Genomic DNA, 26,647 nt, shown 5'->3' on the forward strand with positions numbered 1-26,647 from the left:
ACCAAAAGAGAAAATGCTGGAAAATCTCAGCTTTCACAAAAGGTCATCTGGACTTGAAACATTAACTCTTTTCTCTCCCTACAGATGCTGCCAGACCTGCTGAGATTTTCCAGCATTTTCTCTTTTGAAGCAAGATTACCTATGCTGTTGACGGTCCTAATTAAGGTAATTAAATTCTAGCATTTAGGGTGCCCCTTAGGAAGTTTAGTGGTTAGGGAAGGGAATGAGGGACTTTGTGAGTGGACAGTGAATAAAGCATTGGATTGCCCAGGTGAGAAGAATATGACTCCAGACAATACAATACAAACATAATTTGGTGAACTGCCAAAGAAGCAAAACAGAAGTAGGCCCAAATAAAGAAATTAAATAAAAGTAGAAGGAAAATGAAAGAGGGACTCCAAAAAAATTGAAAGTACTAACATGGTATTTGGTTCAGGGAATTTATGGATAATGATTGTAGGAAATGTATGCGTCTCTTACATTAGTATCCATACTTCCTATAAATTCATGATCCATTAAAAAATAGAAACCAGAAACAGTTAATAAAAAAATGGAATTGAACATTACGGATGGACAAATCTTTCAGAAGAAATTGCTTTTAAATGGGATTGGCATTTAGCTGGTTAAAATGCTTGTTTCAGCCAACGGAAAAGAAAGATACAATCTCAGCTTTGGTTGTTCAATTGCAACAGACAAATTTCAAATGCAAGATGATGGTGTCAGACATCTATTATATTAATTAGTCTCAGACATATTGACAAGGTAATGTATAACTTTAAGCTACGTACTTTCTTTTGGAACTTTTCTCTCTGCTCCGATCTCTCTCTCGCTCTCTGTCCCTTGAGCTATGCCTGCTGCGGTGGTGACTGCGGCTTCTGCTTCTACTTCCAGATCGAGACTTGTGCCGGCGCCGCCGGTCCCGAGACCTAGAGCGGGAACGTTTGCGCCGGTCATGGGATGCAGACCTGGATCGATGCCGACGGCGTTCCCTTGATCTTGATCTGCAAAAACAATCCCAACACTCCAATTATTCTCTTTTCTTAAGAAATGCAAATACGTTCTTGTGAATCAAGCCCTTTTGATCTCTCAGTCATTGCCTTGAAGTCACCTTGGACATTCAGTTCATGGCCATGTTTGAATTAAAGCACTGAGTTGAGAGCTCCAGGAGAATCTGAGCAGAGTTTGCAAATTGGTTACTGCTGAGGAAGTATTGCCTCGATGGGTGGACGGTTACCTCCTGTCATCTTTTGCTGACAAATTTAATTCAAGTTAGAAATATCCTGCTTTTGTGATGGGACATAGCGGAGCAGTCTTTCATATCATCCATGACCTATGTCATTATTAAACTAAAATAGCTTGTCTAGGGTATTGGTCAGTATGGATGTGCAGGTCTTCAACCTTGCAACAGGTTAGATCCCTTGCTGTGTTGTGTAGTTAGCTGCTTCGATATGATCACTTGGAGTGAACAAAATGGGGATCAATGATGCTGATTTACTCAAGAGGGAAAAAAAAGTGATCATCCACTTAACACTTTTGGCTGAAACTGCTTTAAGTTCTTTCCTTTCATTCACCAAGTCCTAGTAGTTAGAAACATAACTATACTTGCTAAGATGTGAAAAGAAACTTACCTCTTACGATCCCTGCTACGAGATCTGGTCCTGCAATATAAACAGAAGACTTTACTAAAAGATTTATACCACAAGATTTCAGGTTTTAAGCAAACATGTACGATTAACTTAACAATATATTTTGTAAACACTTATTCTTCAAGCCAAAGGATCTCAACAGGACACTGCATATTCTCCCTTGATTTTCACCAAGAGTTCCCCTACACGTTACAGAATTGTGAGGGTTCCTTCAGTTCTCTCAAGTCAAAACCAAAGTGTGCCACAGCCTTCAGGAATTCACTTTGATTTGCCTGTATTTCGGCTGTTCGCCCTGTTAGGCGATTTTATGGAGCTCTTCCATCAGCATTTAGATAGGCGGCCCTCCAGATCTCCATAAGCAGCTCACAATTGTGGATAGCCCAGATAAAAAATGGGTCTCACTGAATAATTGCTCAGTGACTCCAACTAAGGAAACAAAATCCTGATTTCTGTTAGGTTTTGGTCTACAGCTGCTGACATAATCTCTCTTTCTGTCTCTCCATGTTTCCAAGTTCCAGCTCCAGTCATAAACTACCTGTTTCAAAGATGCTCTGGAACTGACAAACAGTTCAAATCAAAAAAGGATATCTCCCTGCATAACCTATTTCCATAGCAATGTGGCATACCTGGGATATTCCAGATAAAAATGTGAAACAATTACCTCCAACTTTAAACCTGTCCTTTGTTCTGAAAAGTATATGGAACGTCTTCCCTTTTTACTCAATGCTTTTGAGTTCTCTTTGATCTAGGATCCACAGGAAAATTTAAACCCTTGATGGAAGACAACTGTAGACATCGCCTCGCTACCAACTCAGAAAGGGGTCACCTATTGTTTAGTCTTTTCTCGCTTACAATTCTGACCTTAAGACCATAAGATATAGGAGCATAATTAGGTCATTCAGTCCATCGAGTCTGCTCTGCCATTCAATCATGGCTGATATGTTTCACATCCCCAATCTCCAGCTTCCTCCCCATAACCCCCAACTCCCTTTATTGAATAAAACGCAGGCAACAAAATGGTGGCACGGTGGTTAGCACTGCTGCCTCACAGCACCAGGGACCTGGATTTGAGTCTGGCCTTGAATGACTGCCTATGTGGAGTTTGCACGTTCTCCCAGTGTCTGCGTGGGTTTCGTCCGGGTGCTCCAGTTTTCTCCCACAGTCCAAGAATGTGCAGGTTAGTTGGGGTTACGAGCATTGGTGGGGGAATGGGCCTAGTCTAAAGGGTGCTCTTTCAGAGGGTTATTGCAGACCCGATGGTCCGAATGGCCTCCCTCTGCACTGTAGGGATTCTATGGACACCCTTTAAATTGTTATCATTTTAGGCTGGGTTACAATATTCTGAGCAGGCATTTGTATTTATCTTACATTAAAAAATTTAACTTCCCAAACCAAACGTTATACTCCTAAAACAGATGGATCATGAAACTAGCCAATGGAAAAGAAACAATCTCAGTTTTGGTTGTTTAATTGCAACAGACAAATTTCATATGCAAGATGATAATTAAACATTGGATAAATGAATCCTATTGCACAAAGTCTGTAAAAATGTCGGATGAAATGCCTCAGCTCCTGATTAAAGTATCTTAGTGGTGGATGCATAGTGCTACCTTGATTTATTACGTTTGAAGGAGGATTTGAATTTCAGACGAGATGTTATACTGAGGCCCAATCTGCCCTCTTGGGTGAATGTAAAATAATAAATTGCACTATGACATGGGGAGCTCTCCTTCTTGTCTGCCCTCAACCAACATAACCAAAAAGAATAATTGGTCGTGTAACTCATTGCCTTATGTGAGATCCTGCTGTGTGCAAATCGTCTGCCATATTCCCCTTCCATTACAACCATGTTTACAGTTCAAAAGTACTTAATTGGCTATGAAGCAACTTGGGACATTTTGAGGCCATGAAAAGTGTTCAATTTCAAACTGGAAAATACTCCTAGAGACAATGAAGGACATCCATTTTTTGAATTCCTGATCTGGCATCAGAGATCTAAATGAATAAAACCATGTTTAGAAACAATAATCTAAAGTCTGATGGAAAATTGGCCTAAATCTCAAATGGGGTTGAATTAAAAGAGAGAGGAAGTGGTGCTTTGATTGTAGAACTGTGGTCTGACCCCCCATCTGGAATACCGCCTTTATAAAGTCCCGACAGTGCAAAAAGGAGGCCATATGGCTCATCAAGTCTGCGCTGATCCTCTGAAAGAGTACTCCACCTAGGTCCACTGTCCCACCCTATTCCTGTAATCTGCACATCCTTGGACACTTAGGTACAATTTAGCATGGCCAATCCACCTAACCCGCACACTGTGGGCTGAAATTGGAGCACCCGGAGGAAACCTACACAGACACGGGGAGTTTTCCCTACAAGTGGAAATATCCTCTCCACGTCCACTCTACCCAGGCCTCGCAGTATCCTGTAAGTTTCAATAAGGTGTCCCCTCATCCTTCTAAACTCCAACGAGTACAGACCCAGAGCCCTCAACTGTTCCTCATATGACAAGCTCTTCATTCCAGGGATTATTCTTGTGAACCTCCTCTGGATGCTTTCCAAGGCCAGCAGATCCTTCCTTGAATACGGGGCCCAAAACTTCTCCACAGTTCCTTATCTATTGTCATTGATAACATTTTCCATTTCATGATCCAAAATTGATGTATATATGAAAAGCCAAGGTCCCAGAACAGATCCTTTGGGAATAGAACTTGAGAATCATAGAATTTATAGTGCAGGAGGCCATTTGGCCCATCGAGTCTGCACCGGCTCTTTGAAAGAGCACCCTACCCAAGCCCACACCTCCACCCTATCCCCATAACCCAGTAACCCCACCCAACACTAAGGGCAATTCTGGACACGAAGGGCACTTCAGCATGACCAATCCACCTAACCTGCACATCTTTGGACTGTGGGAGGAAACCGGAGCACCCGGAGGAAACCCACACAGATACGGGGAGAACGTGCAGACTCCGCACAGTGACCAATTCATGTGACAAGGTTACTTCTTTTTAAAAAAAAATTATTTTCATTCAAATTTTCAACAAATTTTAACCAACAACACGGAAAAAAAAGAGAAAAAACAGTAATCCCCCCAAATACAGAAGCAACAAATTAACAAAAACAATAATTAAATAACATGGAAACAAATACACATACCCAGTAAAGACCCCCCCCCCCCGGTTGCTGCTGAGATTGACCACCCCCTAATGCTCCGCCAGGAAGTCTAGGAACAGCTGCCACCGCCGGAAGAACCCTTGCACCGACCCCCTTAGGGCAAACTTGACCCTCTCCAGTTTGATAAACCCAGCCATATCGTAGATCCAGGATTCCGCGCTCGGGGGCCTCGCATCCTTCCACCGCAAAAGAATCCTGCGCCGGGCTACCAGGAACGCAAAGGCCAGAATACCGGCCTCTTTCACCTCCTGCACTCCCGGCTCCGATGCCACCCCAAAAATTGCGAGCCCCCAACCCGGTTCAACCCTGGAACCAACCACCCTTGACAACATCTCCGCGACACCCCTCCAAAAGCCCTCCAGCGCAGGGCACACCCAAAACATGTGGGTGTGGTTTGCCGGGCTCCCCGAACACCTGTCCTCTCCCCCAAAGAACCGGCTCAGCCTCGTCCCAGTCATGTGCGCCCTATGCAGCACCTTTAGTTGAATCAAACTAAGCCTCGCGCAGTAGGAGGAGGAATTCACACTCCCCAGGGCATCCGCCCATGTTCCCTCCTCAATCTCCTCTCCCAGCTCCTCCACCGAGGCCTCCTCACCCTTCTGCATCACTTGGTAGACTGCCGAGGTCTTCCCCTCACCAACCCACGTCCCCGAGAGCACCCTGTCCTGAACCCCCCTTGGCGGCAACAGTGGAAACGCCAGTGCCTGCCGCCTAACAAACGCCCTAATCTGCATGTATCTAAAGGTGTTCCCTGGGGGGAGGCCCAACCTTCCCTCCAACTCCTCCAAGGTCGCAAACTTCCCGTCGAGAAAGAGGTCCCCCATCCGCCTGATACCTGCCCTGTGCCAGCTCAAAAAACCTCCGTCCATCCTCCCTGGTGCAAACCGGTGGTTTCCCCCATATCGGGGACCAAATTGAAACCTTCATCTCCCCCCCTATGCCGCCTCCAAATCTTGAGGGTAGCCGCCACCACTGGGCTTGTAGTATACCTCGCTGGGGGAAGCGGTAGCGGCGCCGTCACCTGTGCCTCCAGACTCGTGCCCACACAGGACGCCACCTTCATCCTTTTCCAAGCCGCCCCTTCCCCCACCCACCTACATATCATCGCCACATTGGCGGCCCAGTAGTACCCACACAGGTTGGGCTTGTGATCTTGTCTTATTTTTCTCTCTAATAATCTCTTGTGCTAATCTTTATCAAATACTTTTTGGATAACATCCATAAATGCGTCCTATACACCATAATAGCACCCTCTTCAATAAAAAGCTCAAAATGATTAGTCAGATATGACTTGCCCATCACAAATCCACACCAACTCTAACATGTGAAGGAAATGTGGAATGGAAATAAAAGAGCCCATAATAATGGTGCAAGACAGTGATTAAATTAGAAGACACACAATGAAAGAGAAATAGGAGCGATCCCATCAGGAGTAAAGACCTCACCCGATTCTAAAGAGCAGAGAATTCAGACAGTAGAAGTATAACATTTGGAGGGCAGTCATTATTATAGAACATAATGGCAGGATGAAAAGGGTGATAACCATCAAGGTGACAGGAGAGGTAATACAGTAGTCCCCCTTTATAACGCGAGTGTTGGGGTCCAAGACAGCCACCCGCGTTGCAACCGAGCCGCGGATATCCACGATGGGGGTTTTAAATTTATTTAAAAATCTATGCTAGCGCTTCCCATTGAGAGTCTACGGGGGGCGGGGGGAGAGGTCAGACCCCCGGAGACTCACAATGGGAAGCGCTAGCATAGATTTTTAAATAAATTTAAAACCCCCATCGTGGATCTAATTAAAACAGTGTCAATTTCAGCGGCCGGCTCACTTTGATCCGGAGAGGGAAGCTGCTCTCTCACTGAAACAATCAGCCGGCCGCTGAAATTGACACTGCCCGCTGCTCTCTCCCTCCAATCCAACTTTTAAGTTTTAATGTTTCTGATTGGAGGGAGAGAGCAGCCGGCAGCGTCAATTTCAGCGGTCGGCTGATTGTTTCAGTGAGAGAGCAGCTTCCCTCTCCGGATCAAAGTGAGCCGGCCGCTGAAATTGACACTGCCGGCTGATTGGAGGGAGAGCAGAGAACACAGGAGGAGGTCATACGGGCCTCTGCAAGACCAGCATGGTCACACATCGCCCCTCTCCTCTGTAGCTGGGGTTCAGGCTGTGGCTGCTGGGGTACAGGCTGTGGCTGCTGGGGTACTGTGGCTGCTGGGCTTCAGGCTGTGGCTGCTGGGGTACTGTGGCTGCTGGGGTACAGGCCGTGGCTGCTGGGGTTCAGGCTGTGGCTGCTGGGGTACTGTGGCTGCTGGGGTACTGATTGGAGGGAGAGAGCAGCGGGCAGTGTCAATTTCAGCGGCCGGCTGATTGTTTCAGTGAGAGAGCAGCTTCCCTCTCCGGATCAAAGTGAGCCGGTCGCTGAAATTGACACTGCCGGCTGATTGGAGGGAGAGAGCAGAGAACACAGGAGGAGGTCATACGGGCCTCTGCAAGACCAGCATGGTCACACATCGCCCCTCCCCTCTGTAGCTGGGGTTCAGGCTGTGGCTGCTGGGGTACAGGCTGTGGCTGCTGGGCTTCAGGCTGTGGCTGCTTGGGTACTGTGGCTGCTGGGCTTCAGGCTGTGGCTGCTGGGGTACTGTGGCTGCTGGGGTACAGGCCGTGGCTGCTGGGGTTCAGGCTGTGGCTGCTGGGGTGCTGTGGCTGCTGGGGTACTGATTGGAGGGAGAGAGCAGCGGGCAGTGTCAATTTCAGCGGCCGGCTGATTGCTTCAGTGAGAGAGCAGCTTCCCTCTCCGGATCAAAGTGAGCCGGCCGCTGAAATTGACGCTGCCGGCTTCTCTCTCCCTCCAATCAGAAACATTAAAACTTAAAAGTTGGATTGGAGGGAGAGAGCAGCGGGCAGTGTCAAATTCAGCGGCCGGCTCACTTTGATCCGGAGAGGGAAGCTGCTCTCTCACTGAAACAATCAGCCGGCCGCTGAAATTGACACTGCCGGCTGCTCTCTCCCTCCAATCCAACTTTTAAGTTTTAATGTTTCTGATTGGAGGGAGAGTGCAGCCGGCAGTGTCAATTTCAGCGGCCGGCTGATTGTTTCAGTGAGAGAGCAGCTTCCATCTCCGGATCAAAGTGAGCCGGCCGCTGAAATTGACACTGCCGGCTGATTGGAGGGAGAGAGCAGAGAACACAGGAGGAGGTCATACGGGCCTCTGCAAGACCAGCATGGTCACACATCGCCCCTCCCCTCTGTAGCTGGGGTTCAGGCTGTGGCTGCTGGGCTTCAGGCTGTGGCTGCTGGGGTACTGTGGCTGCTGGGGTACAGGCCGTGGCTGCTGGGGTTCAGGCTGTGGCTGCTGGGGTACTGTGGCTGCTGGGGTACTGATTGGAGGGAGAGCGCAGCGGGCAGTGTCAATTTCAGCGGCCGGCTGATTGTTTCAGTGAGAGAGCAGCTTCCCTCTCCGGATCAAAGTAAGCCGGCCGCTGAAATTGACACAACTGACAGTTGGGGTCCATAAGCCCCCCGCGGTATATCGCGAACCGCGGTATTGCGGAGCGCGGTATAACGGGGGACTACTGTAGGACTAAACTGACAAATGTGCAAGATAGCATACAGCCATGTTGGTAACATAGTCCACCATATATAGTATAGAATATATAGTAATATATATCTATAGTACGGACTATATTAGTCCAATATATTTCAATAGTCAAAAAGAAACCCAAGGGGTATCAACATTTATGAAGTTAATTCAACAATTATTTACACAGAAGTGGTCTACATCCCCAAAATAATTTAAAAACATGGGCCGCTAACCTTCTTTTCATTCGTTCCTCTTTTTCCCTTTCCTCTCTTCTTTTCAGACGTTCTTGAGTCCTTTTCTCCTGTTTCTCAGCAACAAGTTTCTGCAGATGTGGGAAAATAGAATTTCACTCAGTAATCAAATTTATTCAAGGAACAGATGGATTAAATCAAGGATGTATCAAAATTCTATACTCAGATACACCACCGCCGATTCTGGAGGTGGTGAGCAACACGGCAAGATTTAATTAAAATGTAAACAACTGGTACCATAACCTGGATAACATACAAAGAAAACCATTCAAATCCAGAGACACTAGATATTTGATGAAAAAAGTTCTGGCTGTGACCTAGGTTATGCAAGACAAGAAAGTTCTCAATTTGAACAAGTGAAAACTTTACGTTGTGTTATGGCCCCACATGCAGAGTACACATTGCACTTGCCCAATCAGCAAGCATACTCATAAAACAGCTTAAAATTGAACAGAGAGGGAACCTACTAGTAGCAAAAGAAATTCAAGTACAAGTAGCAAAAGAAATTAAAATGACCAATCAGCAAACAGCCACCAATTTAAAAAACAATCACTGCTAAGGGAACAATTATATCAATTGAGATTGGTTTCCTCAAAATCCAGTAATCACATAAACTATGAATTGTAATTTTTTTGCCTATCACATATCGAGATTAACGGGTATGATCTTATAGCCATTTCAGAGATGTGGTTACAAGATCAAAATGCAGAACTAAATATTCAGGGGTATGTTACTCTTCATAACGACAGGCAGGAAGGAAAGGGTGGTGAGGTAGCTTAGTTAGTATGAGATGGAATACGTACAATACAAAGAAATTATCTTGGGTCGGAAGATGTAAAATCCATATGGGTGGAGGTAAGAAATAAGAAGGGGAAGACAACACTTGTGGGAGGAGCGTATATGCCCACAAACAGTATGGGAGGACGGAGAATAAATCAGGGGATAATAAAGGCATGTAAAAAAAGGCAGTACTCCAGGGCAGAATGGTGGAGTAATGGGTAGCACTGCTGCCTCAGGGCGCTGAGAACCCGGGTTCCATCCCAGGTCACTGTCTATGTGGAGTTTGCACATTCTCCCAGTGTCTGCGTGGGTCCCTCCCCACAACCCAAAGAGATGATGTGCAGGGTAGGTGAATTGTCCCTTAATTGGAAAAAAAGAATTGGGTACTCTAAACGTATTTTGTAAAAAAAGGCCATCATGGGTGACTTTAATCTTCATGTAGATTGGGAAAATCAATTGGCAGAGGTAGCCATGAGGAAGAATTCAGAGTGTATTCGAGACAGTTTCCTGGAATAATGGTGCATCCAACCAGGGACCAGGCTATTTTGGATTGGGAATGTGTAATGAGGAAGGATTAATATGACTAAAAGATACCCCATGAAGCAATGGCCATAACATGGGAAAATTTAGCATCCAATTTGAGCGAGAAATTTGGGTTAGAAACAACTGTGCTACAGTTAAATAAGGGTAATTATAAAGGAATGAGGGCAGAGTTGTACTGGGAAAGGAGTTTAATAGGAAAGACAGTGGATCAGCAATGGCAGACATTTCTGAAAATAGTTAATTACTCAAAGATATATCCCAGTGAGAAAAAAGGATTCTAGGAGGAGATAAATCAGCCACAGTTAACCAACATGAAGGGTAGTCTTCAACTTAAAGAAAAAAAACATATAATGTGGCAAAACTTAATGGTAAACCAGAGGTTTGGAAAAGTTTTTAAAACTAACAAATCATTACCAAAAAAAAAAAGAGGAAATAAACTATGAGGGTAAACTAGCAATGGTAATGCCACTAAATGTCAGAAGGCGATGGTTAGATCCTCTTTTGTTGGAGAGGGTCATTGCCTGACACTTCCGTGGCACCAAAATTATTTGCTACTTGTCAACCCAAGCCTGGATGGACTGCTTCTGTTAACTGAATTCAAATTCCACCATGCCGTATTGGGATGTGAATCCACATCGCCAGAGCATTAGCCTGGGCTTCTGATTGAGAGTCCAGTGACATTATCACTACGCCATCATCTCCCTTTTGCTGCATGATAAAGTTTTTCCTCATGTTGTCATTGCCTCTTGTCAATTAATTTAGATCTGCGACCTCTTGTTCTCAATCCTTCCACTAATGGGAAGTTTTTTTTCTTTCCTTATCTGCTCTATGCAGCGTCCCCATGATTTTGAAAACCTCTATCAAATCTTCTCTCACCTCCTCTTTTTCAAGGAATAAAGTTTCAACTCATCCACTATCTACGTAACTTACGTTCCTCATCTTTGGGACCAGTCTTATGAATATTTTGTACTCTCTTAAATGCCTTCACATCTTTTTTTTTTAAATTTAGAGTATCCAATTAATTTTTCCCAATTAAGGGGCAATTTAGCGTGGCCAATCCACCTAGCCTGCACATCTTCAGGTTGTGGGGGCGAAACCCACGCAAACACAGGGAGAATGTGCAAACTCCACACGGACAGTGACCCAGAGCCAGGATCGAACCTGGGACCTCAGTGCTGTGAGGCAGAAACGCTAACCACTGTGCCACCGTGCTGCCCTATGCCACCGTGCTGCCCTATGCCTTCACATCTTATTGGAAGAAAAACAATTTCAAAAATTATTTAGAATCATTCAATTGCATAAGATTTGTTGGGAAAAGTTACCGTCACCCACTTGTCCTCCTCCTTACAAAATTTCTAACTCTGCTCTTTACAGAACCTGTACCGTGGCCACTGCTTACTGTATTTACAATCTTTGCAAATGGTTCCCAAGAAACTACTGCTCGAGTTGTGCCTTCCAACCCACTCCAACCAATATCCTTGAACCCCCAGGATGTTTTCCTCAGTTCTGACAACTATCACCCCAAAATGTTTATGGCATTTCTCCATCAAACTAAAGATTCCTTCCAGTAAGTGATATTATTTACCTCAGCAAGACCTCTATTTGGAATACCTTCAGATTGTATAAAAAATTATCTTTGTTCTAATAAAGAGCATCAGCTTCATTCACTCTTGTAGTCATCTTTCTTTCTACAACCCTCACAGCCTTGAAATCCTAAAATAAGGCAGCCAAAATGGGAAACAATATTCTAACGATGGCCTAACCAATGATCATGTGTACAGAGCTTTGGTCAGGACATCCAAACGTTTTTGCTTCTCTTTTGACATTCTTGAATATATATGAAGAAATGCCGAGGCCTCAGCAGTATCCAAGTGATCCCTTGGGAACAGCATTTGTCACAAAATACCAGAGCACATTTCCTTCATCGCTACTCTCAGGCCCCTTCCCTCATAACCAATCACTAATCCATGACACAAGGTCACTTCCATTTTTCTCATACCTTAAATTATTTTCTAATAAATATCCTGAGTGGAACCTTATCGAATACCTTCTGGAAATGAGTAACATCCATAGACTGTCTCTCACATACACCATGTTAGCATTCTCTTCAAAAAAGTTCACGCCGATTAGTCAGACCTGCTCTGACCATCACAAATGAGTGAAGAAAATCGAGTAAAAGAACCTAATATAACGGTGCAAGGCAGGAATTAAGTTAAGAGGTATGCACTGAAAGGGGAACTGGAGGAATCCCATCAGGAACAAATATCTTATCAGATTTTAAAGAGCAGGGAATTAAGAATTTGATAATATGAAGTATTGTGTCTTTCTACTCTTTTCCCCTCTTTTAGAGTTTCACCATTTGATGAGGTCTGGCCTGCATTAGCTCTTCCTCCTAAAACAGATTTAGTTTTTTCTAAAAATATAATTTACTCATAAAATTTGTTAAGGGACATTACATTAAAATTCAAATTTGACACAAACTGAAAACTGCAAAAACAGATCAATTTCTTTCAATTTAGAATGTGCACCCTGAGGTGCACACCGTTCTTTCAGAGCAAAGGCATGTTGGCAAGCTACTAAATGCATTACCTAATTTCTTTACATTTGCAGAGATTGGTCGGTTTTTATATAGAACATGTACCAATATCCTTTCTTTATACCCATTGCTCTATATCTTTAGAACAGTAACATCTTTTTCATTAAGCAGGCAGAATTGTACCAGTTTAGCAACCTCCTGACCATTAAGCAGGGGGTAATGCAGATTTTCACCTATCATGGTTGACCAATTACAGACCAAGTTGCCGAAACAATTATCTTTATGCTTTTGAAGTCCTACTGTAAAGTAAGCTGGAGCGAACTTACTAAATGAAAGATGTGACAACCTCCCATTTCCCAAGGTTTTGCAAATGATATAATTCCTTACCTGTAGCTCTTCCAGTTTCTCTCTAATTTCAATGAATCCGAGGTGAAGCTTGCCACCAAAGTGGTCTGCAAGGCGTCGGTCATTGTCATGAAGACCCAAGTATGCTGAGCACACCTCACAGACTCGCAGCTTCTGCTGCTGGAAGCTGGAGGCTGGCATGGAATTCCGATATACCTCCTGAGAAAGGGAACAGAAACAAGCCATGTAACATTCCCTATTTTAGCTGATTTGCTAAAAGACTACTCCAGACAAATCAAAACTGCCGAGCTGAACTTAAGCTTCTTTTTCAAAAGAGTGCATTTTTAGTTTCATTTCTTCAAATAAAAAAATATCTCACTTAAGCAATGCTGAACATCAAAGGGTCATGCTGGAATCCACTAATCTACTGCAGTAACACCATCATGGCAGCAGATATGTAGAATAGTGTAGTTCACTGTGTGCCTAATTTTCTTTTCAACCATATTTGATCAAGTACTTAATGATATACTGATAACAAACTTTTCAAATTAAACAAAAAAACTGAAGAGATTATAGAGTGAGCTGGGTTTAAATAATTATTACGTGGCAAACACAATCCTACTGTGTCACTGACTAATTTGGTTTAGCAATAGTCTGTTGGACACTGCCAGGTTTTCCAACTGGTTAGTGGGGAATGCCCTAATAGGTCAACATACAGAATCGCTACAGTATAGCGGACCATTCAGCCCATCGAGTCTGCATGGACCCTCCGAAAAATCACCCTGCCTCGGGCCCACCCCAGCCAGAACACCATAACCCACCTAACCTTTTGGACACCAAGGGTCAGTTTAGCCTGGCCAATCCACCTAACCTGCACATGTTTGGACTGTGGAAGGAAACCGAGCAAACCCACACAGACATGGGGAGAATGTGCAAACTCCAAACAGTCACCCGAGGTCAGAATCAAATCCGGGTCCCTGGCGCTGTGAGGCAGCAGTGCTAGCCACTGTACTGCATATCAATTCAGAGGCTCAAATTTCCTAATAATCTTCCTTAACCATTAAATATGACTAAGGAGCCTCTCCCATTCAGAATGGCTCAGACATTTCCTGAAAAGTGACAAAATTGGCTTCATGAATGCACAGGTATAATCTTGTTAAAAGGAGGAACCATCACATTCAACTAGGGATGGGCAACAAATGCAGTATTTGCCATTGGTGCCTACATTCCATGAACAAATAATGTAAGCAATTAGCAATTTAAACCTTACATCACAATCTAGTTAATTAATCATCTACTTTCCATTCAGATCAAGTTTATTTATTTTTGAATTTTGTGGTTCAAGCAACACAGCAAAACTAGTTTTGGCTATGGGAAGCAGCACGGTAGCATTGTGGATAGCACAATTGCTTCACAGCTCCAGGGTCCCAGGTTCGATTCCCGGCTTGGGTCACTGTCTGTGCGGAGTCTGCACATCCTCCCCGTGTCTGCGTGGGTTTCCTCCGGGTGCTCCGGTTTCCTCCCACAGTCCAAAGATGTGCAGGTTAGGTGGATTGGCCTTGCTAAATTGCTCTTAGTATCCAAAATTGCCCTTAGTGTTGGGTGGGGTTACTGGGTTATGGGGATAGGGTGGAGGTGTTGACCTTGGGTAGGGTGCTCTTTCCAAGAGCCGGTGCAGACTCGATGGGCCGAATGGCCTCCTTCTGCACTGCAAATTCTATGATAATCTATGATATGTGCTAGTCTCAATCGACTACAATAATTGCTGTATAAGTACTGTGAGGCACAAGCAACTTGTATCTTATTAAACAAAATTAAAAACTGTTATTTTGTAAATATGGCATTCCACTTTTTAAAACCGTGTAGTCTAGCACTTAACCTGCCATGAGAACACATTGAGGTTTGTCACCTAATATGGAACCTATATCATACAAAGACTGTAACTGCCCTTAGGAGCTTAAAGGGAGAAGAGAAAATTTAACCAAGTTTCAGGAACTCAGTATTGAGTAAAAGTTAAAGTTCGGCTTGTTTACTGGAGTAAAAAGTGACTCCGGAGATCCAGTTAAAAAATGAAGTTGATACAGTCAAATAAAATGATGACGAGGTCAAAAACTAAGGGACAGTATTTTCCAAAACCGAGCACTCAGGTAGACCTATTCCACACACAACAATTTCACATTTGGAATAAGTTCTAATTTTATGAAAATGAATAAATTAGCACCGTGAGTTCACCATGAACTAGATCCTCGATAAAGAAGGGATAAAGGAATATAGCTGGATGGTAGTATTGATATGGACCAAAAATGGTCTATTACCTGTTGCTAAAATTTCCAATGTTGCAACGGTGATGATGTGGCACTGTTAGCTCACCAGAGTCCGAATGGCGTCTGGCCTTTCCCGGGGGTTTGTGAGGTAGATCAGGGAGGGGAGCAGGGGATGAAGGGGCACTTCACATATTCATAGAATTTACAGTGCAGGAGGCCATTCAGCCAATCGAGTCTGTACCAGCCCTTATAAAGAGCAGCCTACTGAAGCCCACGTATCTACCCGATCCCCGTAACCCGCACTTAACATTTTTTGGACTGCAAGGGCAATTTAGCGTGGCCAATCCACCTAACCCGCACATCTTTGGACTTTGGGGGAAACCAGAGCACCCGGAGGAAACCCAGGCAGACACGGGGAGAACGTGCAGACTCCGCACAGACAGTGACCCAACCCGGGAATCGAACCTGGGCCCCTGGATCCGAGAAACAACTGTGATAACCACTATAAGAACATAAGAACTAGGTGCAGGAGTAGGCCATCTGGCCCCTCGAGCCTGCTCCGCCATTTAATTAGATCATGGCTGATCTTTTGTGGACTCAGCTCCACTTTCCGGCCCGAACACCATAACCCTTAATCCCTCTATTCTTCAAAAAAACTATCTATCTTTACCTTAAAAACATGTAATGAAGGAGCCTCAACTGCTTCACTGGGCAAGGAATTCCATAGTTTCACAACCCTTTGGGTGAAGAAGTTCCTCCTAAACTCAGTCCTAAATCTACTTCCCCTTATTTTGAGGCTATGTCCCCTAGTTCTGCTGTCACCCGCCAGTGGAAACAACCTGCCCGCATCTATCCTATCTATTCCCTTCATAATTTTAAATATTTCTATAAGATCCCCCCTCATCCTTCTAAATTCCAACGAGTACAGTCCCAGTCTACTCAACCTCTCCTCATAATCCAACCCCTTCAGCTCTGGGATTAACCTAGTGAATCTCCTCTGCACACCCTCCAGCGCCAGTACGTCCTTTCTCAAGTAAGGAGACCAAAACTGAACACAATACTCCAGGTGTGGCCGCACTAACACCGTATACAATTGCAACATAACCTCCCTAGTCTTAAACTCCATCCCTCTAGCAATGAAGGACAAAATTCCATTTGCCTTCTTAATCACCTGTTGCACTTGTAAACCAACCTTCTGTGACTCACACCCAAGTCTCTCTGAACAGCGGCATGCTTTAATATTTTATCGTTTAAATAATAATCCCGTTTGTTGTTATTCCTACCAAAATGGATAACCTCACATTTGTCAACATTGTATTCCATCTGCCAGACCCGAGCCCATTCACTTAACCTATCCAAATCCCTCTGCAGACTTCCAGTATCCTCTGCACTTTTCGCTTTACCACTCATCTTAGTGTCATCTGCAAACTTGGACACATTGCCCTTGGTCCCCAACTCCAAATCATCTATGTAAATTGTGAACAATTGTGGGCCCAACACGGATCCCTGAGGGACACCACTAGCTACTGATTGCCAACCAGAGAAACACCCATTTATCCCAACTCTTTGCTTTCTAATAATTAACCAATCCTCTATCCATGCTACTACTTTACCCTTAATGCCATGCATCTTTATCTTATGCAGCAACCTTTTGTGTGGCACCTTGTCAAAGGCTTTCTGGAAATCCAGATATACCACATCCATCGGCTCCCCGTTATCTACTGCACTGGTAATGTCCTCAAAAAATTCTACTAAATTAGTTAGGCATGACCTGCCTTTTACGAACCCATGCTGCGTCTGCCCAATGGGACAATTTCTATCCAGATGCCTCGCAATTTCTTCCTTGATGATAGATTCCAGCATCTTCCCTACTACCGAAGTTAAGCTCACTGGCCTATAATTTCCTGCTTTCTGCCTACCTCCTTTTTTAAACAGTGGCGTCACGTTTGCTAATTTCCAATCCACCGGGACCACCCCAGAGTCTAGTGAATTTCGGTAAATTATCACTAGTGCATCTGCAATTTCCCTAGCCATCTCTTTTAGCACTCTGGGATGCATTCCATCAGGGCCAGGAGACTTGTCTACCTTTAGCCCCATTAGCTTGCCCATCACTCCCTTCTTAGTGATAACAATCCTCTCAAGGTCCTCACCTGTCATAGCCTCATTTCTATCAGTCGCTGGCATGTTATTTGTGTCTTCCACTGTGAAGACCGACCCAAAAAACCTGTTCAGTTCCTCAGCCATTTCCTCATTTCCCATTATTAAAACTCCCTTCTCATCCTCTAAAGGACCAATATTTACCTTAGCCACTCTTTTTTGTCTTATATATTTGTAAAAACTTTTACTGTCTGTTTTTATATTCTGAGCAAGTTTACTCTCATACTCTATCTTACTCTTCTTTATAGCTTTTTTAGTAGCTTTCTGTTGCCCCCTAAAGATTTCCCAGTCCTCTAATCTCCCAGCAATCTTTGCCACTTTATATGCTTTTTCCTTCAATTTGATACTCTCCCTTATTTCCTTAGATATCCACGGTCGATTTTTCCTCTTTCTTCCGTCCTTCCTTTTTGTTGCTATAAACCTTTGCTGAGCACTGTGAAAAATCGCTTGGAAGGTTCTCCACTGTTCCTCAACTGTTCCACCATAAAGTCTTAGCTCCCAGTCTACCTTAGCTAGTTCTTCTCTCATATAGTTCTTCTCTCATCCCCTTGTAATCTCCTTTGTTTAAACACAAAACACTAGTATTTGATTTTACTTTCTCATCCTCCATCTGTATTTTAAATTCCACCATATTGTGATCACTCCTTCCGAGAGGATCCCTAACTATGAGATCATGAATCAATCCTGTCTCATTACACAGGACAAGATCTAGGACCGCTTGTTCCCTCGTAGGTTCCATTACATACTGTTCTAGGAAACTATCGCGGATACATTCTATAAACTCCTCCTCAAGGTTGCCTTGACCGACCTGGTTAAACCAATCGACATGTAGATTAAAATCCCCCATGATAACTGCTGTACCATATCTACATGCATCAGTTATTTCTTTGTTAATTGCCTGCCCCACCATATCGTTACTATTTGGTGGCCGATAGACTACTCCTATCAGTGACTTTTTCGCCTTACTATTCCTGATTTCCACCCAAATGGATTCAACCTTATCCTCCATAGCACCGATGTCATCCCTTACTATTGCCCGGATGTCATCCTTAAATAACAGAGCAACACCACCTCCTTTACCATCCACTCTGTCCTTCCGAATAGTTTGATACCCTCGGATATTTAACTCCCAGTCGTGACCATCCTTTAACCATGTTTCAGTAATGGCCACTAAATCATAGTCATTTACGATGATTTGTGCCATCAACTCATTTACTTTATTCCGAATACTACGAGCATTCAGGTAAAGTACACTTATGTTGGTTTTTTTTAACCTCTGTTTTGAATCTTAACATCTCCAGTTTTATTCCTTTTGTTATTACTGGGCCTAGTCACTGAGCTCCCCTTGGTCACTGTACCTTGTACTATCGCCCTTTTAGATTTCTGACTATGTCTTCTCTGCCTTGCACTTTTCCCCTTACTTCCTTTTGCTTCTGTCCCTGTTTTACTACCTTCCAACTTCCTGCATCGGTTCCCATCCCCCTGCCACATTAGTTTAAACCCTCCCCAACAGCTCTAGAAAACACCCCACCTAGGACATCGGTTCCAGTCCTGTCCAGGTGCAGACCGTCCGGTTTGTACTGGTCCCACCTCCCCCAGAACCGGTCCCAGTGCCCCAGGAATTTGAATCCCTCCCTCTTGCACCATCTCTCGAGCCACGCATTCATCCTATCTATCCTGACATTCCTACTCTGACTAGCTCGTGGCACTGGTAGCAATCCTGAGATTACTACCTTTGAGGTCCTACTTTTTAGTTTAACTCCTAACTCCCTGAATTCCGCTTGTAGGACCTCATCCCGTTTTTTACCTATATCGTTGGTGCCTATGTGCACCACGACAGCTGGCTGTTCACCCTCCCCCCCCAGAATGTCCTGCAGCCGCTCCGAGACATCCTTGACCCTTGCACCAGGGAGGCAACATACCATCCTGGTGTCTCGATTGCGTCCACAGAACCGCCTGTCTATTCCCCTTACGATCGAGTCCCCTATCACTATAGCCCTGCCATTTTTCTTCCTGCCCTGCTGTGCAGCAGAGCCAGCCACGGTGCCATGAACCTGGCTGCTGCTGCCTTCCCCTGGTGAGCCATCTCCCTCAACAGTATCCAAAGCGGTATATCTGTTTTGCAGGGAGATGACCGCAGGGGACACCTGCACTGCCTTCCTACTCTTGCTCTTTCTTTTGGTCACCCATTTTCTATCTCCCTCAGTAACCTTCACCTGCGGTGTGACCAACTCGCTAAACGTGCTATCCACGACCTCCTCAGCATCGCGGATGCTCCAAAGTGAGTCCACTATGCTGCGGTGCTATATTGAGCACTATATTGCTCAAGTATACTTTCTGGCAGAAAAACAAAGGAATGCCAACGATTCGGTTTGCAGAGATATTTCACAAGCAAAAGAAATGCTGTACTTGAGTTTGTTAAAAAACCTCCAATTAATATTAATGTAACCAGTGCTGCCATTCTGATAGTATCAACAATGACTGAATTCACTTTCAGAGCATGTAATTTAGTGACTGGGGCAATGAGTAAAAAGAATGAACTAAGAAATGTAATTACAGATTGAATTAATCATGCATTTGGAAGACAGTGGTAACAGCTAGGAACAAGTACAGATGTTGAGCATTCAAAGGCCACGATTTAAGAAGTTTGTATTGTTCACATACAGTTTTTTAGACAAAAATTTTAAACTTATTTTATATCTGAATTTTAAATTTAGCAGCACATGAGATAACACAATACTTCTATGGGAAAACATTTAATTGAACTATGTTGCCAGTAAAATACAAATCTCTTGTTCATGCTGGCTGCTGTTTTCATAGAATTAGGTTGAAATTGGATATCCTGATAAAAGGTGCTTTAAGTGATACCATGGACTTTTGCATCTTTCATTATATAAAATTTGCAAACTTGCCATTTAATTAAACTAGTGCACTCATGCAGTTACTGCACAATTTATTTACAGATCTCTCACCCAACAGTCATATTGTCCACGAGAATTTCTAAATTTGGCTTCATCAAGGTGTGCTGATTTTTATCAGCACTATGTTCTTCCATTCCAGCTCAATTGCTTAGGTATGGAACCAGGGAACTGCAAAGGTCGAAATGTAGAGTCCACATGCTGATCCCTGGTCATGCACTAGCACACGGTCATCATGCTGGACTCATGAACTGTATATTTTGGGCAATAATAGAATTGAAGGAAGTTTCAAGCAAACATGGGATCAGTATAAATGCAAACCTTTTCTCTCTTGGGATCAACAGGATGCAAACATTTGTCTGGCAAGTCAATCATTACATACTGTGCAGTGTTCAGGCCAAAGATTTTAAAAACCAATGGTATAGTGCAGTCGTGCCCACTCAAATAAAAGGAGGCACTTATTCTCTGCTGCAACTAGTGAACTAACTTTGGGTAGGAAAGGGAGAGGGATTACACCTAATAAAGCCGCGCCCCCCACCCCCAATAAAATCTGGTTTGTCTTCCAAACAATTGATGTTTTCAGCTTCTTTACAATTCTATGTCTGTTTCACTATTTTTTCCATTAAGGCTTGCTCTCTTTGTTATTGTACCCAGCTGACAAGTTGTGAATTTTTCTTGCCTTTCTCTTGCTATCCCAGTACCTTTACTCGAATTAAGCTGATTGATATTGCTGGAATGCCAGCATGACTAGGCATTTTGAAATGTTATTATAATTGTATTGAGCAAACACTTGGGAAGTATGGGAACTTTATGAAATTAAATCTACCGAATAAAAACTGTACCCTTATCTAGGAATCCTGGATATAACTTAAAGCATTTTATCTATAATTTTACAGCAAAATGTCTCGGAGCCAAAATTCAGTGGCAGGTGTATAACAGTTACAGAGCACAAGACAGTCAGTGATGTCATCCTACCCAGAATGCACTTGAGGAAGGAGAAGCAATGGTGTCCCCCTGGTGGTGAAAAAATGCAATGTTACAAGCTGTATTTCTCCATAACACAGTAAGTAGTACATGGTTGAGAACAGAGGACTGATTAACAATTGAGATTTATCATATTTTAAACAGGGTAGAGTTCAATTACACTTTTATCAACGATGTTGGGTAAGTCAGGGAGTTACATGATTGACAATTTTCCCTAATTTAAACAATGTTTAAAAAGTATTAAATATATCACATTTTTCAGAACATAATTCATGCAGGGTTCTCCCCATTTTATCTAAAGTGAGCATTCACTCACGTTGAATTCTTTGTGCCCATCCTCACAAAAATGACGATGGTGGGTACCTAACCTCATTGAAAAAAACTGATAAGGGTGGGTATAGGCAGCACCACCTCTAAAACAATTTCCAGGGAGAACCCCCAGTCTGTGTGAGCAATCACTTTCCAAAGATAGCCAAGCTACTGAAGTGACTTCAGCTGCTCTGATTGGCTGAATGGTCAGTTACTTTGTGAACTCTTTGGTTACTTGCTATTATCCTTTCTTGCAAAGGGGGAAGTTCAAATACAACAAAATGGTGCATTTTGTTTGACTAAATTTTATGCTTTCTTCCAATGGTCTGACAATTCTCAATAATTCAGTGGATCTGCATGTTAAAGATAAAGAGCTGTATTGCTAAATTATATTTTTGCAAATTCTCAGAAAGCTTGTTATCCTCTTATTCACACTGGAATGCTCATGAAATTCTCAGGATGTTAGTTCTAAAGTGGCCCAAACTGTCGAGACAAGGCAGCTTTTCACTTCATCAAATGGTCCCTTCAACTATTTGAAGACTTCTCAATAAAGCAAGCGTTAGGTAAAGTCACCACAGTCCCAGATTACCATAGGCTGCTTTCTCCTTTTGATGGGGAGAGCTGACGGTGGTTGTTTAACCTGAGGATCACCACAGCTCGGGGGGAGGGGGGGGGGGGGGGGGCACGGTTGAGAAGGGGGGGGGGGGGGGCAAGGTTGAGAAGGCGGGGCCTTTATGAATAATAAAGGAAGTATTATCTTTCTAACAACAGAAGTTTGTTCTTTTAAGAAACTGGGTGGTGCTTACTTCACTACTCTTATGTAGAGGGCCTCAAACATACAAACACACACACAAACATACACACAAACCACGTACAACTAGATAACCAAGCAGCATTTGGATGACCCAATGTGGGGGAAACATGCAATTTTGCATATGGGTATTTCAGTCTGCTAAACAGAGTTACTGTTAAACTCGAGGTCCCATGTTACGAGCCTCTTTGGTTCTCTTAGCCATCCACGGGCACGATTTATTCCAGAAAATGTAATTTTCAATTGGAAAGTTAACAGGGAACAATGTGCTGTGTTGACTGAGACATAACAAGGAGAGAGATGCACCCAAAATTACTGACACTCGTTAGCAAATGCAAAGAATGTCAGTGTTTTGAGCAGGAACAGGGGCAGAAATCATGAGTCAATGTTCATACTTGGGATAGGGGCTGAGCAGAAACTCACATTTCAATCATTGCAGCAAGTTTCTTGTGATTTATTTTATGTATTGTGCTTTGAACAGAACATTGATAGAATTGTTTAATATTTTTCGGTATTTAAAACCATATAGCCTTTTGTGTAATAAAGATATACTTTTTAAGTTCGCTTCCCTGCAGCCACAAAGGGACCAAACCTCTGAAATGTTGCTCAGTTCCTCCAGTAAGCCACTTGCAACTCTTTCAATCTTACAGCCTGATCCCAAGTTGATTGTAATTTTAAGTTTTAGTATCAACAGGATACTCTTCTCAACCAAGCCATTTGAAAAAACATTACCGATTATAGGACTGATATCTGGGAATACAAAGCTGATTTTATGGAGCTGTTGTTAGCTGAATGTCACATCAATATCATACTTTAAAATGGTCAACTTTCCCCAAAGCTGCAGGGAGAAAGAATACACATTAACTCTCTCTTATTAATCTGAGATACTTTAGATTGACAATGGATTAACTATTGCCAAGTACACTATGCTTTACACTGAAAGTGTCTGCCTCCCTCCTCCCCTGCACCTTTTTCTTTCCAAATGGTTAATAGTCTCTTTTTCTTAAATTTAGAGTACCCAATTCTTTTTTTCCAATTAAGGGGCAATTTAATGTCGCCAACCCACCTACCATGCACATGTTTGGGTTGTGGCGGTGAAACCCATGCAGACACGGGGAGAATGTGCAAACTCCAGACAGACAGTGACCCAGGGCCAGGATCAAATCTGGATCCTCAGCAGCAGTGCTAACCACTGCACCACCATGCCATCCACATTAATATTCTCTATTACTTTTTGCCAACAATAACTTTCTGGGGTCTTTAATCTCAAAGGTACTTGATAATGTGTTCAACTGAAAACTGCAACTGGACAGTGATGTGTATAACCTGCATTTCATTACTGCCATGTTAGATTGTAAATCATAACGTAGCTAAAGTAACAAAATAAACCACAACAAATGTTTGCCTCCCAATCGAAACATCAAAGAAACGCAAGTTTGATGGTCCATGCAGTCACAGGTTCCAAACTGCGATGGTGTAAGTTTCCTTTTTGATGTAATTTCTTTCTCTAAACGGCGTACATATCTATAATCCAGGTGGGTGGCCTGACACTAACAGTGTTTGAGTTCTCCTTAGGATTGCTCTGATCATAATCATGGGTGCTGCCTGTACCTGTGCTCAAATTTTATCAAAGTAAAATATCGAACATCGTTCCAACTACTGGCAAATGTCTCCAGTCTCACAAATTGATCACTTGCCACTCAATCCTAATTTGGTAAGTGCCTTTAAGTGTAAAATAATACATAATATTATTTCTAAAAAAATGTTGGTGTTACACTATACTGTAATCTGGTTGTAAATTTGTTCTGCACTTCCTTCTACGTGAATCATAGCTTCTTATTAAATTTATACTGGCTTTGAGAATTCTAAAATGGCAAAGTGTTACACCTAAATTTTAAATTGTGCTGCTAATAATTGTATTCACCGGGAGAAATTAGACAATCTGTTGAAAAGTGTTCAAATTCCATTCCTACCTACAACAAGCTAAAGTTTCTTTTGGGGGAAAAGAACAAAGAATTCAAAGTGGGTGAGCTGCACACTTTTATGCTGTACAAAATGCCTTATTAAATAGAACAAAAGGACAAAGTAATGATCAATGTAAGCCGCACTCACCTCCGCTTCCCTCTTCTTAGCTCGTGCCTTTTCAACTTCCTCCATGACCTTTTGCGATTCTTCAACATTTCCTTCTGCTCCCAACTGTTCTGCTTTGGCAAGCAGCTTCCCGATCTCCTCATTTAGTTCATGAACCCGCTCAGCCTGCGAGATATGACAGATGGTCGATCATCAATATATTCCTAACATTGGTGTTAAAAGAATGAAATACCTATTTGACTTGCAGTTATTAAGATTGTCCTGAGGCAAGCATTATCAGCTGTCTTAATATCATATACAAAAATCTCTTGAAATTCTGAAAATCATTAATCTCAATTTATCTGGCATGTAAGGAAGAATGTAACACTATTTTTATTGGACCATTTTAAACCTCTGTAGCTCATGCTGTCGTACATTTTCTTAGGCTCCAGCAGCCTTTTGATACTCTGCCAAAAGACTACTCTTTACATGTGACTACTAGCTGACTGTGTGATTGGGGTAAAGGATCAGAATCAGACTGTTTCTACCCAGCACTTGTGTCCACACACTGTTCCACAGGGTCAGTAATTGGTGATTAAAGGAATGAAAGCCTATCTGATGGGGCATGAAGGGCAACTGTAACATTTATAATGCTGTTGAAATTAGTTATTCAATAAAGAATGAGTGAGAGAAAATTAGACTTTCTTTGTCCAAAGTCCTGATTTCGCACCAGGCAGTAAGTGTACCCAATGAGACAACGAATAAGCTCATATACTGTCATTTCTAAATAAATGTATTGAAGTCTTAGAAGGAGCTTACGTTGCCTGTCACTTAAAATAAAAATTTTTTTTTAATGCAATTAGTAACAGTGCCAATTAACTCCCGGCTTCTACACAGTCCCAGCCTTACGCTCTACATTGCATAATCTCTCGTTTGCCACACACTGTGCTGACTGGACAGGTCTGTATAATCATTTAGGGTGCCACAAAATCAACTTCCTGTCAATCACTGATTTTGCTGTGTGGCAGATATTCCACTGCAGTGCAATAGTGATGTTGGGCCATGCCAGGACTGCAGGCTATTTAAGCTTTTTCTTTAAAGGAGACCTGATAGAACAAATAACTTTCACATTGCTATTTAATAAAGACAAAAGAAATGTATTTTCATTAGCTTCATACAATTTATTGAATATAAATTATAGTTTTTGGAATAAGTGCTGGATGCAGGCAGTGAGAAAAGCACATTAAATCACACCTGGATTCTTCACACACTGATTAAATCAAATATATTCGGCAATGTGACATTTTGGCAGGTCTGTTAAAAAGTCCGTTTTTTTAAATAATCGCATTACGTGCAGACACGTCGCTGTTACAAAAATCACAAGATGCAAAGATATATCAATAGGCGTATGAATAAATAGCTGGAGGAGAAAACCTCAGACAAGAGTCACTGTAAGGGCAAAACAAAGGTGCTTTTCAAGTTCATGGAGTGAGAAAGTTGAAGGTCATCTGAACTCAAGATAATATCCTTTACAGATGATTCTGGAGCATGAACAAATTGTACTGTTGCACCCTCCTTTAAATGTACAAATAATTACTAAAGTATAAAATCAAGGTGTGATCACAAGTGTGTGCACTAAATTTGTGGTCTTTTGAACTTCCATGGTCCATTTTATTAAAAATAAGGGAAATAAAAACACAAGAAAACTGTGATCAATACAAGAAACATTGACAGAAATTCAGCATTTTTCACTTTAAACTAGTCATTTATTTAAGCAAATTGCAAAAATAAATACATCCTGCTTATTCGATTCGCAAGAAGTCAGCCTACTTTGTAACTCAATTCCTGTTTGATTAATGACTAATATTGATTATACCTTTGCTGCCACCTCTGCACTGATCTCTTCTTGGGTTTCTGCCAAACGTTTCTTTGCAATTTCTGTTCTCCTGTCGCAGTCTGTGATGAATGATTGCAAATGATCCATGGCCTACAAAAAAAAACAGCACCGCAATTAATCTTGGAAAGCCAATGCAGTTGAATTCATGACGATCCAAAGTCAACAATTAATAAGTTTAGACCTAATACTACTTTACACTGCAATACAAAGGCAACATTTACTATGAGTCAGATAAGGACACTTCTCAAATTCCAACCTATGAAATGCACTACAGACTATACTGCAGACTGTGCAGAAGATTCCTTGAAATCCAGAATTATCAAAATCAGTTAACATTAACTCGGTTTCTCTTTCATTGAATGCTGCCTCATCTCCAAAACA

The 26,647-nt window shown here is 42.7% G+C and overlaps 1 protein-coding gene across 12 annotated transcripts in view; it reads right to left on the reverse strand.

The window, feature by feature from the left end:
- The window catches only part of LOC119956314 (putative RNA-binding protein Luc7-like 2), an 87,964-nt gene that overhangs the window by 8,214 nt on the left and 53,103 nt on the right, over positions 1 to 26,647 (reverse strand). For all 12 annotated transcript variants that reach the window (XM_038783424.1, XM_038783425.1, XM_038783422.1 and 9 more), the window contains 7 exons: positions 26,246 to 26,356; positions 24,412 to 24,555; positions 21,171 to 21,209; positions 12,899 to 13,075; positions 8,635 to 8,723; positions 1,629 to 1,658; positions 789 to 1,001 (listed from right to left, as the gene is read on the reverse strand). In XM_038783424.1, the coding sequence (XP_038639352.1) occupies positions 789 to 1,001; positions 1,629 to 1,658; positions 8,635 to 8,723; positions 12,899 to 13,075; positions 21,171 to 21,209; positions 24,412 to 24,555; positions 26,246 to 26,356 (803 nt within the window). The remainder of the gene's footprint in view (positions 1 to 788; positions 1,002 to 1,628; positions 1,659 to 8,634; positions 8,724 to 12,898; positions 13,076 to 21,170; positions 21,210 to 24,411; positions 24,556 to 26,245; positions 26,357 to 26,647) is intronic.

Source organism: Scyliorhinus canicula, chromosome 23 (assembly GCF_902713615.1).
Source record: "Scyliorhinus canicula chromosome 23, sScyCan1.1, whole genome shotgun sequence".
NCBI lineage: Eukaryota > Metazoa > Chordata > Chondrichthyes > Carcharhiniformes > Scyliorhinidae > Scyliorhinus > Scyliorhinus canicula.